Source organism: Xiphias gladius, chromosome 14 (genome assembly GCF_016859285.1).
Source record: "Xiphias gladius isolate SHS-SW01 ecotype Sanya breed wild chromosome 14, ASM1685928v1, whole genome shotgun sequence".
Taxonomy (NCBI): Eukaryota; Metazoa; Chordata; class Actinopteri; order Istiophoriformes; family Xiphiidae; genus Xiphias; species Xiphias gladius.
In genome coordinates this window covers 23004468-23021061 of record NC_053413.1, presented here as the reverse complement: position 1 = coordinate 23021061, position 16594 = coordinate 23004468, and the positions used below count along the sequence as shown (strand labels likewise).

The following is a 16594-nucleotide window of genomic DNA, read 5'->3' as shown; positions in this document are numbered from 1 at the left end:
GACTCGGCCAAAAAAAAAAAAAAAAAAAAATGCACGTTTGGATCTCTGCACCGGGAGTATTGATTTTTTTTTTTCTGTATTATTTTATTAGCTTCGGGTCCGGTAAAACATGTACCCGTTGCAAACTAATGTGTCTCCTCCCAACCATTTACCTTTTTGTTTTTAATGGATTAAAGTCATGTCATCGGAGGAGTGAGTCAACTCTCTACTCACTTTACTTCCCTGATGACTCAGCCCTGTGCTAGACTTTGAATATTCCTAACCCAGATTTATATACTACCTACATATATACACACACTCTATTGGGCAAAAATTAACCACATTGACGCCCATACTCATCGACTCCCATACCACATCAAACACACCACAGATACACTGCATTTCTGTTCGTAAAACAGCATTTTTTTATTTATTTTTTCCCCAGATACACAGAGCAGTGATGCTCACTTTGAGTTATTCATCTCATACAAGTCAGAAAACAGACAACAGTGTTAGGTTTACAGCTCAAATAAAGCCACAGCACAGAGAGGTCGCAGCAGCAGTTACAAGAAAAAGCTTTTTTTGCAGGACAGATGGTGCATGGAATTAGATAGTTGAAAGGATTTAAGAGGTTTCACATCCCTGTGAGCAAACATATATCTCTGCTTTAATTTCTCATGCTAATAATTTTATTATTTCTACAGAGTATGTGTTGATGTGTTTCGCTGAACAGATTCTTCATCTCCACGTCCTCTTAACGGAACTGAAGAGGACTCACACGCAGACCGATCACATCCTTACCGATCTCTGTCACCTAGAAAATAAGGTAAAATTAAAGGTTAGAGGTTACAAGGGCGGGAAACAGTGACTAATATAATCATTAACTAATCTATTTTTTCTCTTCTCTGGCTTTCTAAATAGATATATCATCGAAACCACCAGCACGCACCAAACTAATCTTTTTAATGAAACACAACAGGTGAACACTTCATAAGATTTCAGCTGTTTATATTACAGGTTGTATTTGTGGTTTCACTTTCTCATTTTCTTCATTTTTTTATTTGTTACTTTGTATAGAGAGACATTAGTCTCAACACCAGTGATAAATGCATATTTAATGATGCACAAATAAAAACAAGATTAAAAAATGTGTATGACGATTTGTTAAATAAATGATGGTGTTCACAAATGTGTCTCCCTATCCAAAAACAAATACCATCCAACTTAAATATATTTGAACTTTTCTTTATATGCACTCAGTGGCCCCTTTATTAGATACATTTATAGAATCTAATGCAGTCCAATACAACAGCCAATACAATGAATGCTATCTTTACATTCATAGTGTTCAGTTGTTGGCGACATTGTCGGAAATGTGTAAATTCGGTTATATGTCTATTATTGGGGTCATAGTTAAAGTACTGGACTACATTATATTGAGAGGTGTTTGTAATTTTTTGTCCTTACTTGAAAAGTAGACTTTATGGCAGAACAGTTGCATAGGATTACATTAGACTGTACAGGTGTACCTAATTAAGTGGACACTGAGTGTATACTTTCAACTTCTATCCCATTCAATCGATAACCTTTGCTTTTAAATTGTGCATTTGTTGCTACTATTGAGACCTATTTCTGTTTGTGACTCTGATGAGGGATGATGATTATAAAGTAAAATATAAAAAAGGCATTCTATTATTCTGAAGAGCTTTTCAGGTTGACTAGAGTTGTACATATCCCTCCAGATCTACCTGTGTGACCCTGCAGATCTGGCCTTTGTACGTAGGACAGTAGCAGGCTCCAGACAGAGGGCACTTCTCAACAGGGCGTCCACGGTACAGGGGAACAAAAGAGGCAGCGCACACGTCAAATGGATTGTGGGGGTCGTAGTTCAACTGGTGGGCGTCTGTAAACGTATTCTCACAAGCAGCCAAAATCTTGCGGCTCTGAATAGCAGGGAGAGATTGAACAATACAGTAACAGATGAGAAAATGGTACTGTCCTATCCCTTAAAAAATGAAAACTTTAATATCAATAAAAATCTCAGTCGGTGGTTCTATGGATGTCGCACAACCAACCTGCTGTGCAACAACTGGGTTCGGCCCCAGCTCCAGCAAGCGCTTTGCAAAGCCGGCAGCTGTCTTGAAGTTACGCAGTTTGAAGAAGAGGTTCTGAGCTGTGCGCAACACCAGCACCATGTGGACGGGCTGGAGATTACAGTGGGTGAAATAAGCAGCCATCTGCAGGGGGGGCAAAAAAAACAACAAAAAAAAAACCAAACAAACAACATCAAAAAATTAGGCTAAGGAATGAAAAAAATGGATCACAATCAATCACCAAGGTGTAAACTTAGACAACAACACATTTTGGCAGGTTTTAGTTATCGTTCAGTCTACAACAGCAGCTTTGACACTCAATCAAGGCACAGCACAGATTTTTACCTCGCACAGCCTCTTCTGCTGTTCCAATGTGTCTTTAGGCAGCTTCTTCCTCTCTGTCTCCATGGTCAGACCCACTATGTACTCTCTGCAAATTGTAATCAGCTGCTGAGCCTGAAACACACACAAAATCACAATCAAAAAATTTTATAATAATTTTATAAAAATTTAATACCTTCAAATTTCTGAATATATCTAGGTGTACATGTGAGCTATTTCACTTAATTTGGGAGTCTTAAACTGTATGAGCAGCCAACTGCCACAGGTGTGTAGGTCTATTGTAATTTTGTTACTGGACTTATTAAGATTAAACTGATTGCACTTCAAATTAAGCATGGTGCCCACCTCTGCAATCTCCTGCTTGTTATCAACCACCAGCAGCGGTACAGACAGGAGGATGACTCTAAAGCGCTCAACAGCCTCCTCGAACCGCCCGGCAGTGGTCAGCTGGTAGCACTGCTGCAGGCGGGAAATTAGGTCGGAGAGGCGCAGTCCCACGGCAGGCAGGCCTTGCTTAGCCCCGCAGTCCTACAAAATAAATTATATGTATGTTTGCATATTAGATTCACCAAGAAAATGCTATTATATATTAAAAATAAATAAATAAATAAATAAATAAATAAAAGTAGGGCCAGATTTTATTTTAAACAAAATGAAAGCAAACATCTCAAAACACCTGATGTCCTAAAGAACATTAGACAATAACAACAGCTGTACCTTCCAGTTCCTCTGGGGATGGCTGCGCAGGCAGGGCAGGGAAGGCAGCCCCAGGTAACAGGTGCGGCCTCTGGACAGTGTCTGCATGAACAGCGACTTGTACGGGCCAAAGTTCACTACTCCTACCTGGTCGTGGAGCAGCTGTGGTAGGGAAGGGTGAAAAGTACATTTCAGTATAATGTGTAAATAAATAATTACATGCAATTAGTGGTTGGCCTCATCTAAGGCAAAATTTTATACACGTTTATTTTAAGAAGTAATACGAAATAAAAAGCAAAGAATACAAAATAGTATCACACTGCTAACATACTCTCATGGCTGTTTCGAAGGAGCCAGCCAGGATGTGGTCCACTGGCAGCTGGGAGTTGTTGCACCACATCTGGGTCGGACTCATGCCCTTGGTTGGTGGGACAAAGAAGCCGTCTTCTGCTCCTCCACCTGCACCAGCTGGCATGTCCTGATGGTTGGAAACAAGACAAAGATGTTGTAATAAGACAATTCAACATTTACCATCGACAACAGTTAGCTACACTGGTAAGAAGATTCAGAGGCTCAGTGGCCCGTTTCATTTCTTGGAAGGTAAAACGTGAAGTTTGAAAACAGACAAAACTGACAGAATATGGGCTGGCGACGTCAAAAAAGTGGTGAGCAGACCTGAGGTGATATCTATCAACACTTGTCTTCTGTCTAGTGTTAACCCTGTTGTAATGATGTGGCGCCCCTCACCAGCTCCGGAGGAAGGTCCAGGTCTTCCTCCACCTCCCAGCCTCCTCCTTCCTCTTTCACCAGTCCTTCATCCCCTAATCCTTCCTGGGCATCCATGAAGCCATCTGAGAGACAGAGAAAAATGGGAGAGATAAATAATCTATACACTTTATACAATGCCGCACTAATGATAATGTGGCCCAGTCTGCTCACTGAAAAGTCCTGTTAAAATATTTTTTTTTTGTTTAATTTACCGTCATCCAGCTGAAGCTCAGCATCGTCTCCCCAGCCCTCGCCTCCTGAAGCATCCATGTCCAGATCGGCAGCCATCTGACCTGCCTTTCCTACAACACAGGAAAAAAAAAAAAAAAACACTGTTCTCACTCTGGAAAAGTCAACTGCCTAAGGTTTCCACAACTTATACAAGTAAGTTTATTTTTTATTTTTACTTTCAACACATTTTATAAATTGAAAACACTTCTCAGTGGTGTATCTTCGGAGAGCAGTTAACTGAAACTTGTCACAACTGATCAGTCGTCTTTATTGAAAGGAACACAGACACTGCATATACAGGCATGGAGATATGGTATATGTGCATCGGTCAGGGCTGATGACTCACCTTTTGCTGCAATGGCTCCCTCAAAGAAGCCCTTTGATACAGTGAGCAGAGGCCAGTTGGTGTCCAGAGGGTTGATGGGTGGAGGGGGCTGCAGCAGCTGTGCATTTGGATCAACCTCTGGAACCTACAAGACAAGATTCGACATTATAATAACATTAAAACTATGTATTTATCCAAATTTTTTTTGCCAGAGGCTCTGGTGCACCTGAAAATGTAAAAAACATGTAAAAATGTTTTGCTACACTGGGGGGGGGGGCAAAAACTACTGAGTGCTCCATTTCTGTTTCAGACTGCTTGTTATGCATGTCCATATTATGTGTATGAAGGTAGAGAGAATGTTTTCCCAACACACCGTCTCTTTCTCTGGGTCAAAGGTCTCCTTTAGCGCCTCAGCCTCTTCATCTAGCCCATGGGTGGCTGCAGTCAGGTAAGCCAGAGACTCTGCAAGCATGTGCACAGACAAAAAGTTACAGGTGTTGGCTCTTTGTTCCACTGTTAACAATTTAAAAGAAAAGAAATGTCGCCAGCAGTACTGAGAGGTAAGCACATTAATGGCGAGGTTGAAACTGACACTTAATTGTGAATTATTTTTTTATACTTTTAATGAAAATTAAAAAACATAAGCATGAAAAGAAGGTGCTTAGTTGGTCCTTGGTCACACTACAAGCAACAAAGACGTGGGCACCAGGACAGAAGTACGCACATAACCAACCCTCAATGCACAGGAACATGTGGTTTGCAAAACGGAGTGAAAAAAGTTAACGGTGACAACTGAACTCACTCTGTCCACAGTTCTTCAAGATGCGGACCCTCTCACTGACGTCTCCCAGATAGAGAGCTGCCTGGTAGTGACCGCTCATGTCCTTTCTGATTTCAGCTACACATAACAAAATACACGGATATTAGGTATACTGTAAGATAATTGTCACTCAAGACACGAACCCTCACCAAAATACCGTATCATTTGCATGATGAAAACACAACAGACCCTTTACTACGGTCTCCATCACTCACCGATCTTCATCATCTTGCGCAGCTTGGCCAGGTTGCCAGTGATGAGGTACAGGAAGGTGAGCTTATCAAAGTTCTTGGTCCTCTGGTAGCACATTTCCACGACCTGGTGGTGACCCTGCAGCAACGCTGCCTCGCCCAGACGCTCCCAGCAGCTACGCTCATCCAGGGCCTTCGCTGCCTCCAGCGCCACCTGGTAGTATGGAGTAAAAGAGATGATGGAAAGAAAGTGTACCCTAAACCTCTGTCTCATGAAAAAAAAAAAAAAAAACTAAGCAGACAGCAGAGCTAATATTGGCTTATCAGAAAATATAGCAGCATCAACACATATGTATGCAAATGTGCATGAAAGAAAAACATTACAGAATATAATTCAGAAAAGGTACATGTGGTAAATCAGAAGCCGTGTCTTAATTGTGTCTAGCAGCAACCCACCTCAATATTGCCACACTCCAGTGCCAGACTAAAGCGTGTCTTCTCATCCTTGACAAAGTGCAGCGCCACCTCAGGGTAGCCCTTCTTCTGCAGGTAGGCAATGATGGACTGTCCCACCAGCTTGGCGTTGCGCACCATGTGGAGCACCTGGAAGGTACAACCGTAACAGGAATAATATCAGAACTAGCATTTGGGCGTACAAGTACAAAGTTAAGAAGGTCAAAAATGTCTGAAATTAGGATTAGAGATGCAAAACTACTGGCATTGACAATGGAATACAATATTGCCAAAACGCAGGTACAGTATACACCAATCGTCCATTCACACAAACAGCAATCACCAAAGACCCACCTCATCGTATTTGCGGTTGACCAGGGCCAGCTTGAAGCGGTACTCTGTGGGGTCGATGGTGAGGACGCGCGGCCTGCACTCCCTGTCCAGGCAGTACACACTGTTGCCCCTCACACGGGTGACATAGATGGGCAGGTCCAGGGTCCTGATGATGCCGTGGTCACTGCAGGGACACAACGAAAGTACCACGTTAGATGTTGGGGAAGACAGAAAAGGACAGAACAGAAAACAAAACTACTTCTGTTTTCAAATCAATATAAAGTTATATATATGGAGATAAAATGTATTACTGTTCACCAAAAACAACCACTTTGCTGGTAAAATGCTAAGTCACTGTGGTGATTGTTTCAAAATTGAAATGACGCAACAACCTCTGTTGCATTTCAAGTCTCTGAAGTTGAAGAAAGAGAACGCAATGAGTGAAGTCTTTTTGGTGAAAGAAACTTAAAACTTACCCTCTAAAGAATACACATTGGATAACATTATGAACTGGTTTTTGACATGTTGTCTAACCAGCATTCACGTAGTCTGCCCTTCTAGTGCCTCTGCACTATAAAAACCTCTTTCATCTTTGAAATCAGGTCAGTGACCACACTTGCTGGAAAAATGTGCCAACCAGCAGTCTATTAAGCATTTACATTTTGGCTTAAGTCGTCTATACCTCCAGCCATTCCGGCTCTATCTCAGCGAGATCTTATTCTGTTCTCCGTATCTAGTTTATTGATCAGGTGAACAGGTGAGTGTTAGGATCTGCCAGTCTGACTGTTAAATGCCTGATAATAGACCTGTGCCAAGAGTTGCATTACGTGAAACAGCATTTCTCAGCAGCACATACCCAGAGGTGAGGGCATATTTGATGTGGTTGGATGTGGTGTAGATGAAGACTCCGCTCTCGTCCCAGGCTCCGCTCTTCACTCGGATGTTCTCATGAATGTTGCAAAGACTCTCCAGCTTACGGTTGCAGATCATGATGGCTGCAGGATGAAGAGAGGCAACGGAGATTTAGACTCAAAAGTTTTTGTTTTTTTAAAGAATCTACAGAGATAAATGTCTGGTTTGTCAGTGGACTACTACATCCTCCAGAAAATTATTTTACCACCATCATGATAAGCATGGGTGAAATCAAGTTACTGTCTGCCCCAGCTTATTTCAAGTCTGTCCGAGGAATCATAGCGCAGTGAGCAAGAAATTCAGAGCCTCAGCGCTGGCAGCGCAAACAAGATAAAGAAGTTGCGGCTCTCTGATAAGTATCCTTGTTTGTACCTGCAGATATTCATCTGATCTACTCACCGTGTTTAGCCAGCAGAGCCACGTGGCTGGTGTCGGCACTCCACACCACGTACTTGACCTTGGCAATCTTGACGGTGGCCAGAGAGCGTTTCTGTTGCACATCGAACAGCGTGACACCGTCGGCGTCGCGCAGCAGCAGCGAGCCTGTCCCCGCGTAGAAGATTTCCTCGCAGCTTGGCACCTGAACCTTCTTCACAATTTCATTCTTCAAGTTCTTAATAAGCAGCTGCAAAGGAGAGGGAAATACAATTAAAAGAGCTGAGTTCAAGTTAAATAAACAAAAAGTTGATGCAGATACAGAGAGTACTGATATAAAGATTGAAAGACATTTTAAGTCAAAAGCTTTTTAAAAATATGAAAGTGAAACACAAATACTCCTATAATAATAATAATGTGCTAATAATAACCGATAGTACGTAACTTACATTTTAAATTTTACTGACTGAATCTCTAAAATAAGCTTGAGATTTAAAATCCTAAAGTGTTTTTCCTCTCCCAAATTATTATTTTGGAGAGGAGAAATTTTACATGTTCATCATGAATGAAAGTGTATATGTATTTGAGGAAATATAATACACACAAAATAAACAACTTTTCAAACTTAATTGAAACATTACTCAGTTTCAATTTCAAAACTCTATGCTTTATCAGACCTTTGACTACCGACTATCTACCTTTCATAGACCAGGACCATTCTACACAATGACTTATATCAAATTCTGAATGGTAAAACAACATTTTGTCAGGCTATTCTTTACAGTTTTTTAAAGAATTGCCCTCCTTTTCAAGATGAAACCATAGTCAAGATGTTACTGCCCGTAAATGGACTTACAGAGTGCATTCTGTCCAGGACAGCGAATCTGTTCCTGGCCACCCAGACTGCTGTCAGACCAGAGGACCTCTTCCCTTCCGGTGCTGAGAAATGACAGTATCTGTGTTACTTTAGTCGCTAAGTACAGTATATCTAAAGGGATTCAACTTGATGGCATTGAGCAACATCTTAAATGACAAGTAAATGACCGTTTACAAAGCAAAGTTTGAGGAAAAAAGGGGTAACATTTGTGATTTGAGGCGTTTCAGTACCATCAGGGTTCTGAGAGTCACTTTCTTTGGGAATAGAGTACAGGTCGTAGGTGCTGTTCTCCAGGTTGGTCGCCCTCTGCAGGAAGTACCAAGAATTACATTAAATACAGGGAAAACTATAGACATGAGCGTCTGCATATACAGTAAAAGATTAGTATGTGAGTGTGTTTTGATTGAGAGGTACTTACAGTGCAGAGCAGGACAGCGTTCTCAGCAGGGTTGTAAGACATGCTGAACACTGGGAACTTTGACCCACTAGGAAGAAGATAATATATAAAACACAACATGTTACAATCTCTCATATCATAATATTTCATGAAAACCTGTCAGAATGAGAGGTGGGGTGTGTTGCATTGTATGTTACAACCACTACAAAGTACCTACCTGCGTAGCTGCATGACAGCAGTGTCCTTGCTGCTGTTGAAGTCCAGCTGGCGGAGGAAACGGTCCTTGACGTAGTACAGCATGTTGCCGTGCACGGCGTATGCCGGACGCTCGCGCTCCAGCTTGAACACAATCATTCCGCTGTCATGGCCTAAAGGACATACATCAGACCATCTTTTAGTGAAATATTCACACGTACATATTGGATTTTTTTCCTTTTGGAAAAACTACATTGGGTTGAGAAATCCCAGCATAGTTGTTTCTGTTCATTTGGTTTAGGCGCTGTGCAAAAATGCTTCGGCGCTGCGCTTAAATCTTACTATGGTAGGGACGCCCTGTTCAGAATACCAGGTTTATGATTTTGTTAAACGTGTTCAGAGGCAGACCAGTGTCACCACTCACCAGCGGCAAACAGGTTGAGGTTTGGGTGAGCCCCCAGCACCCAGAAGCGATCGTGGTCCCGGCGGAAGGTCTGCACTCCGGTCCTCTTGGACATATCCCACACACGGATACTCTTGTCCTCAGAGTTGGACAGGATGAGCTCTTGACGTGGGTGGAAGACGGCACAGGAAACGTTGTTGTAGTGACCACGGCACGTATCCAGCTCCCATGCCTTGGATTCTGGACCAGGGGAGAAAGACATGTTAGAAGAGATAAAATGGGTGTAAGGTGAGACAGGACAAATGTAAACACTGGGTAGTGGATCAGGCCATTAAAATAGAAAATATTTAAAAAAAAACTAAAAAAAAAAACTAAAACAATTTATATCAACATATCAAAAAATATAAAAATATACATTGTAGAGTCAGCAAAGGGAGAAATGCATCTAAAAATGCTAGAAAATGTAGTGAAGAAAACACTACAACTGGAAAAAAATTAGACGTATTTAACTGTTGATGAATTCTTTCAGTGCATAGAGTTCATAATACACTTAATTGCTCATAGACTGGCTTCATTTGAAATTTCTACGTAGGGATATGACAATAACTTCAATACCTTCTCCAACCAATGAACACAAAACACATTTTCAAATATATTGTCATTTCAAACAGTGAAATGAACACTTCGTCAGTAGTATTTCAGTTTTAATGGCCACAGGGCAGATAGGGATAGTTAGTGGGTGCAAACTAGCATCTTAAAGTCTTGTGTAACATAACTCACCATTCATTCTCCAGATCTTGACCTGCCTGTCGTCGGCTCCAGACACGATCAGAGGCATGCTGGGGTGGAAGGCTGCCCAGTTGACCCCCCGGTCGTGGCCCTGGACACAGACATGCAACCTCAAGTCACACAAATCCAAACGAAAATCCATCACCTGTGCTTGCTTTGATGGCAAGGACTGACGGCTTACTGAACACTAGAACACTAACTGCCCTCTCCGGGAGAAAATAACACCTGAATAAAATCAAACCATTACTCTCCAGTAAACATCATCATTTTTAGATTCATGGAAAAATGTTAATGTTTATTAAAAGGCATAGGAAAATTATATTATAGATAGAAGTGGCGGAAATCTTTAACTCTCTTCACCCTCCCTATTACCTCCAGTGCAGAAGTCCAAAGATGAAAGTGTGACTGTGCCTGGTTGTTTCCCAATTCTCGATTGCTTTCAGCTATTGCTATTGATGTTAAAACCAAGACCAGGCAATGTTATTTTATTTTCTTAGGCTGGGCATTTCCTGGCCTTGAGGAGTAACAACTCAGGACTCAAAAAGAAAACAATGTACTTTAGAAAACTGCCCACTTTGTTAAATTATACCCTATTCATGGTATTTTCCATTAACAGGACTGAAACTTGGAAGTCAGTGACCATTTGGAAAATCTCTTCACAATGCTCACTTGTTCTTCTTCGGTTTTTCAGTGGAAAGGATACTTTTTATGTTTAATAGCTGGATTTTTATTGTAGCAGAAGATCATTACAGTCAATATGTTTTTTCACAAGAGCATGGCAGAAAGACCATCAATCACATCCTCCCTGAGAATTCACAGGCACAAATAAATTTATTTTAAAAGGAGTTATCCAGTGAGCACAGTCACTCGGGCAGACGAGGAATTTTCCGTCGCTCCCCTGTCAAATTTAAAGACTGCTTCACTCAAACGACTACATCTCAGGCTGTACAAAATAACTAAAATCATGCATTCGAAAGTCGCTGCTCACCTCAAGGACGTGCTTGACGACAGCATCCGAGGCACCGAACAAGTCAACACCAGAGATGCCACGCACCTCCGTCTCTACAGCACCAGGAGACAGGTTCTTCTTCCTCAGACCTGGAACCAACATTAAGAGTTCCACATGCAATGGGGGAGCCATATTTATGTTACACAGGGCAAAACCCAAGCACAAGGAAGAGGGGGGGGGGGGCAAAAAAAACAAAACACAATACAAGTCAACAAAACAATCAAATATAAAACAATATCAGAGAAGCAGAGAGACTACTGAGGGTAATTTTAAGGAAAACTCACTGCTGGACTACTGAACACACACAGGGTGGAAACACACCAACACAACCTCTGCTCTCTCACTCACCGCTAACTTGAGTCTGGAGACAATCATTGCTGTAGCAGCACTGTGATTGGGTTAATTAATCACTGGCATACAGAAGAAACTCCCAATTAGCTGTGATTTGATTTGACAGCAGAACGAGATTACCGATTACCTCCCAGACTCAAATGAGATCACAGTTTGCGTTCATGATTCCCGCCCATTAAAACAATGTGGTGAACAGATAGCTCAACAGCAAGGAGAGATGACACAGGGGGAAAAGAAATGGCACTAGGAACCCATGTGCAGGTGTGGATGTTTCCAGGGAGAGCATGGGATAAGGAGGACACAGGGAGTGCACGTGGACTTGGCTGATGGCGGTGGGGTGGGGTGGGTGGTGGTTGCCGTTGTAAAGACGTGCTCTGATGGGGCGTTGGATGTCAGGAGTTTGTTTTTCTTAGTGGCTCGTGCACTTTTCTGCCAGGATGTTTGAGTCACATGCAGAGTTAATAGATTGACATTTTACCATTATGGGTTAGGAATGTTGTTGTTGATAACAATACGGTGACTAATGCTACAAGAAATATCAACATTGTTGTATATTTCATGATATATTTTCAGTAGTAGAGCCAGCCGTGCAAAAGTCATGCCAGGAAGAGTATGAGACCATTTTAACATAATTACTGAGGAAGTTTAAGTCTGTAAGAGATAAACTTTCAAACCAGTTAGTGGTGATGGCTGTTATTTTTCTTGATGCAATTTAAAGGACTAAAAACAAATAGTAAAAATGACAGTATAGAAAGCAGTATAGGCTTCCAATAATGCAAGTATAAGTGCAAAGTCACCATTCCTTTAAAGCTAAATGGAGGCTTTGCAAGTAACATGGGGGGGTTAAGCATGAAAACTATACACCCTGCTATGACGTCATGTGATCTATGAGTTCATAAAAACAGTATGCATGGATGCAATCATGCTCAGCGGTAGAAAATCTGAAAGCAAATAAATCCCAGGAGGACAGGAGACAGATCCAAAGCTTATGCATATCCATGTGTAAGAAATGTATGGGAGCTGTGAGCCAATTAATGGTTTAGTTAGTGAGAAGACAAGCAGATGAAAGGACGGGAAACAAGAAGCGAGAAACATCAACAACAAAAAATTTAAGAGCATGCAGTTGCACAGAAACACCTCTCCAATTTCCTATTTGTCTCTTTTTCAACTACATCTTACACCTTCCTAATCTGTAAACCCTTTCTTCATTAAGAACGTTTACTTACAGTGTGTAGTATTTCATTAACAAATACTACACTATAACTATGTTCTGACATTACATCTATTTCCCTGTCTCAGTCTGTCCTGAGAGGAGAAGTGTTTCTGCAAACAGCCCATAGAGATTTGTCCTCTACAAGTTGGAGAGACAGAAGAGGTGGTCCAGGACTTGATATTCGTCCTGTTCCTGCTCCTTCCTTGTCCTCTGTACCACTCTAACCCCCAACCCCCAACCCCCAACCCCTCCCCCAAACCCAGCCCGCTGTCTGCTTGTCCACCTTCCCCAAGCCCTCACCAGAGATATCCCACACTCGCACAGTCTGGTCCAGACTGGCTGACACCACCAGGTCCTCGGATGGATGGAACTGGGCGCACATCACGTAGTGATTATGGCCGGTCAGCACACTGCGGATAAGATGGAAAGACGGGGTACATTCAGAATTTTCAGAACACAGGTCACCTAAATGTTTGGGTTCAGGGTCTAACAAATAACGATCAATAAAATGCTTCCAGTGAAATTCTGTAAAGCAGTGGTTGAGGGTGGTGAGTACTGATCAGTGAGTTTCTTCAATACTTCACATTAAATATAATAATGCAAAAATGATAAAACTATTTTCAAAATGACAAGTACAAATTTTGGGAACAGACCTGCTGGAATACTCTTTACTATAAAATGCTATATGTAAACTTAAGAAATATGACTTTTTAGTGGTTTTAAGAGTTAAAATTGGGATGTTTTTGGCTAAACAGACGTCAAAGACCTTAAGTTCCTTTCCTGATGTTTCAGAGTCAGAAATTCTGAGTAAATCCTTCATTTTAAAAACAGTTGATGATTTATCAATACAGATGTTCCTGAGTGTTTCCATTGGAATGTGACTGGTTGCTATGATGAAACAAAACAGATGTAGCACTATGATGAATTTGCACCAACAGCATAATCAAGTTCTTTTAAGGGCCGTTTGTTCATTCTTTCATCATCCAAGGCTTGTGTTATTTTCTGTATTTCGCAATCTTTCAAGGATTTCCAAGGCCCATGGGCAACCGGTGCGCAGTAAAGTTCTTGGTTGGAAAATGAGAGCTAGCATCAAGCTTAGTATGAGGAAAAGATTTCCAGGCTCAGAGTGTTAAAATCAAGGGAAATTCCCAATATGTCATTCATTCATATGCATGATTACTCTCAACAGTGATCATCTAAAGACTCAACTGAGAAAATTTCAAACTGATCATATGATACAGGGAAAACAGTCCAATTTAAGGTGTGTCTTACCAAACGCAAGTCCTGGACTGCCAGTTCCAGATGCGAATAGTCTGGTCATCCGAGGCACTCAGAATCCAGGGGTACTCCTACAGAAAGCGGAATGGTTTCATTCATTCTTTCATTTCGGACTGACTTTATTCACATGGATGACAAGTTACTGAGTTTTTGTCAAGCTGGCCCTCGAAATCAGTGATGAACCAGGTAGGACACATGTATTTTAAAGTGGCAGAATGACTCACATGGTGGAAGAAGGTGGTTCTGATGTAGTCAAGGTGTCCAAGGAGGGTGAAGAGGCAGCGTCTCAGCTTGTAGTTCCACACCTGGTCAAAACAGGAATATTTACTCAGTGTATACATGTATAACATATTGATGAAATCAATAATTCAACTGAATATTAATACAATAGATGTTTTAATCCACAAGACATAACAGTAACATGAAATAGTCCATTGAGCATCACTTTATGAAAGCCTTTGCTGTAGCCCCGCATAATTGGTAATTAGGTCAGATCCAATCAGTCACTAATACACCTAGTGGTTTGTTGCTCCAGCTAAGCGTGTGTGCAGATGTTTACTCTCCTGCCTTGTTGTGTGTGTGACACAAATGTGAGTAATCATTAACCTTGATACTTACAATCTGAAGAATCCACTTGTTCATTTCTACATTTTGGCCTTTATTAATGGTTGTTTTCCTCACCACCATTTATGACTACTACAAGATACTACTACAGTTCTACTTTCACAAGATATTATGAGCAGTGCACTTAACTTACGGTGTGGGGGACTTCTCTTTGAAACTGTGTGTCATTTGTCTAACCAATCAACCTACTGCTATTACTTGGAGATGGGATTTGCTAAATTAGCTGTTAAGCGGTACGTGAGTTTTTTTTACAATATTTCAGTGATTCCTGATATATATATATATATATACACACACACACACACACACACACACACACACACACACACACACACACACACACACCCTCACCCTCCATATTGAAAATGTAATTCAATTTTGTTGCAGAACTTTGGATTAAAAAAAAAAAAAACATCCCTTTTGCTTATACCTCGCAGCTTCGTGATATTTCTTCGTGGCAAAAGCAGCCTCACCTTGATTTTGTAATCGTCTCCTCCTGACACAAACAGTGGCTGCTGTTTGTGGAAATCAATTCCTCTGACGGGACCTGTGGGCGAAAGACACGTTAGTTAAATCACATATCAATCAAGACCATAGTGTGGACGTTGCAATAATCATAATACTCCACATGAGCCATATTACTCGTTTACCATCATGTTCGTCAAACTTGTCAATCAGTGTGCACATCCGATAGTCCCACAGCTGGATGACTCCGTTGTGCAAACTTGCAAGAACCCAGGGCCTTTTAGGATGGAAACTTAGGCCTGAAATGTAAGACAGCAGATCAGCTAACTTATAATATCACTTGCAAACAGGCCAGTTGAGAGGTCATCTTCCTATGACGTATATGAAGGAAACCATATTAAAGTAGTGAAGTCTAACTAAATAGTGCAGTTTGTTACGTAGCTAGCCCAGATAGCTAAATAAATGTTCAGGTGTTGTCAACATCACTACATATGCACACAAGACGTGATATAGATGATTCAAATAAAGAGGTTTTGATACATGAGCCGTTTAAAACAAGATACTTATTCATTTGCAGACACAGCTTTACGAGGATAAATGCCTGGGCCGCATTATGTCTGCTGGCTAACGCTAGCTCCTATGCTAAGCGCAACTGGCGAATCTCTTACCTTTAACACGGGCCGACTTGGTTTCAAATTTGGTTAGCATCGTCACCGGGCAGTTGTGCGGGTCCTTATTTTAATGCTCGGGTAAAAAATAAAGCCAAACCAAAAACATAAACAGACGAAACAGTCCAGAAACTGGTGAAGTCAGACGGCCTTGTCGCCGTCGCCTAGTTGGCCGAGTCTCTTTCTTCCTGACACGTAGTCCGTTCTGTCTTCCGGCTGGGAACAATAAAGTTGTGAGCGGGGAAACTCTGACGCAGAAAGCGCCACGACGGCTGCGGATAGAAATACAGCGCAATAGAACCGAACCGACAAGCGGCCTGCGGGGGAAAACATAACGGTAACACATCTATATAACCTATTTCTGTACGGTCTACAGCCAGGAGAGATCCACAGACAACTGTGTCCTATACTTCTGAGGAAACAGTGTCACCGCAAAGTCAGTTTAGTGGCTGCTGTGGAGCTCTCGGTAGTATCACGTGATCATCATCAGCAGATAGGAAATGTAGACGTTCAAATTTCCATTTTTCTGAGCGCTTAAACGACTTCTAGTCCAGTTTGGCTTAAAAGGCTGCAGTCCACAGTTCCTTCGTGGCCTTGCGACCAGCAGTTCCAGGGAAGTGAAGGTCCATTTAGTAGCTGTCCTGGAGCTTTCAGCCATAATATGTGACTCTCAGGTGATTTTTGAGTGCCCAGAAAAAAAAAAAAAAAACATGAACATCTGCAATTCCATGGCAACTGAGAAAACTCCATCTGCCGATGAGAATCGTGTGATATGATTAAAAGCTGCACAGCAGCTGCTGAATGGAC

The 16594-nt window shown here is 41.6% G+C and overlaps 1 protein-coding gene across 1 annotated transcript; it reads right to left on the bottom strand.

The window, feature by feature from the left end:
• Positions 1–380: 380 nt before the first annotated feature.
• Positions 381–16054, bottom strand: copa (COPI coat complex subunit alpha). Its single transcript, XM_040143889.1, has 30 exons — positions 15788–16054; positions 15305–15418; positions 15128–15201; positions 14255–14335; positions 14025–14101; positions 13053–13162; positions 11168–11277; positions 10171–10270; positions 9412–9630; positions 9010–9160; positions 8814–8880; positions 8626–8701; positions 8375–8457; positions 7543–7768; positions 7088–7226; positions 6253–6415; positions 5902–6048; positions 5470–5659; positions 5237–5332; positions 4808–4896; positions 4456–4579; positions 4091–4180; positions 3858–3961; positions 3442–3588; positions 3132–3272; positions 2760–2942; positions 2418–2528; positions 2055–2216; positions 1728–1922; positions 381–793 (listed from the first exon to the last, which is right to left on the bottom strand). The coding sequence occupies exons 1-30, from the start codon at positions 15825–15827 to the stop codon at positions 734–736; spliced, it is 3669 nt and encodes a 1222-aa protein (XP_039999823.1). The 5' UTR covers positions 15828–16054; the 3' UTR covers positions 381–733.
• Between the last annotated feature and the right edge of the window lie 540 nt (positions 16055–16594).

Bases quoted from the DNA above. Each gene is read 5' to 3' on its own strand.
- copa (XM_040143889.1), bottom strand. From the start codon at position 15,827: ATGCTAACCAAATTTGAAACCAAGTCGGCCCGTGTTAAAG. The intron at 11,278-13,052 runs GTGAGGGCTTGG...TGTTGGTTCCAG, and splicing joins GCGAGTGTGGGATATCTCTG to GTCTGAGGAAGAAGAACCTG. The intron at 2,217-2,417 runs GTAAAAATCTGT...CCCCCCCTGCAG, and splicing joins AGCAGAAGAGGCTGTGCGAG to ATGGCTGCTTATTTCACCCA.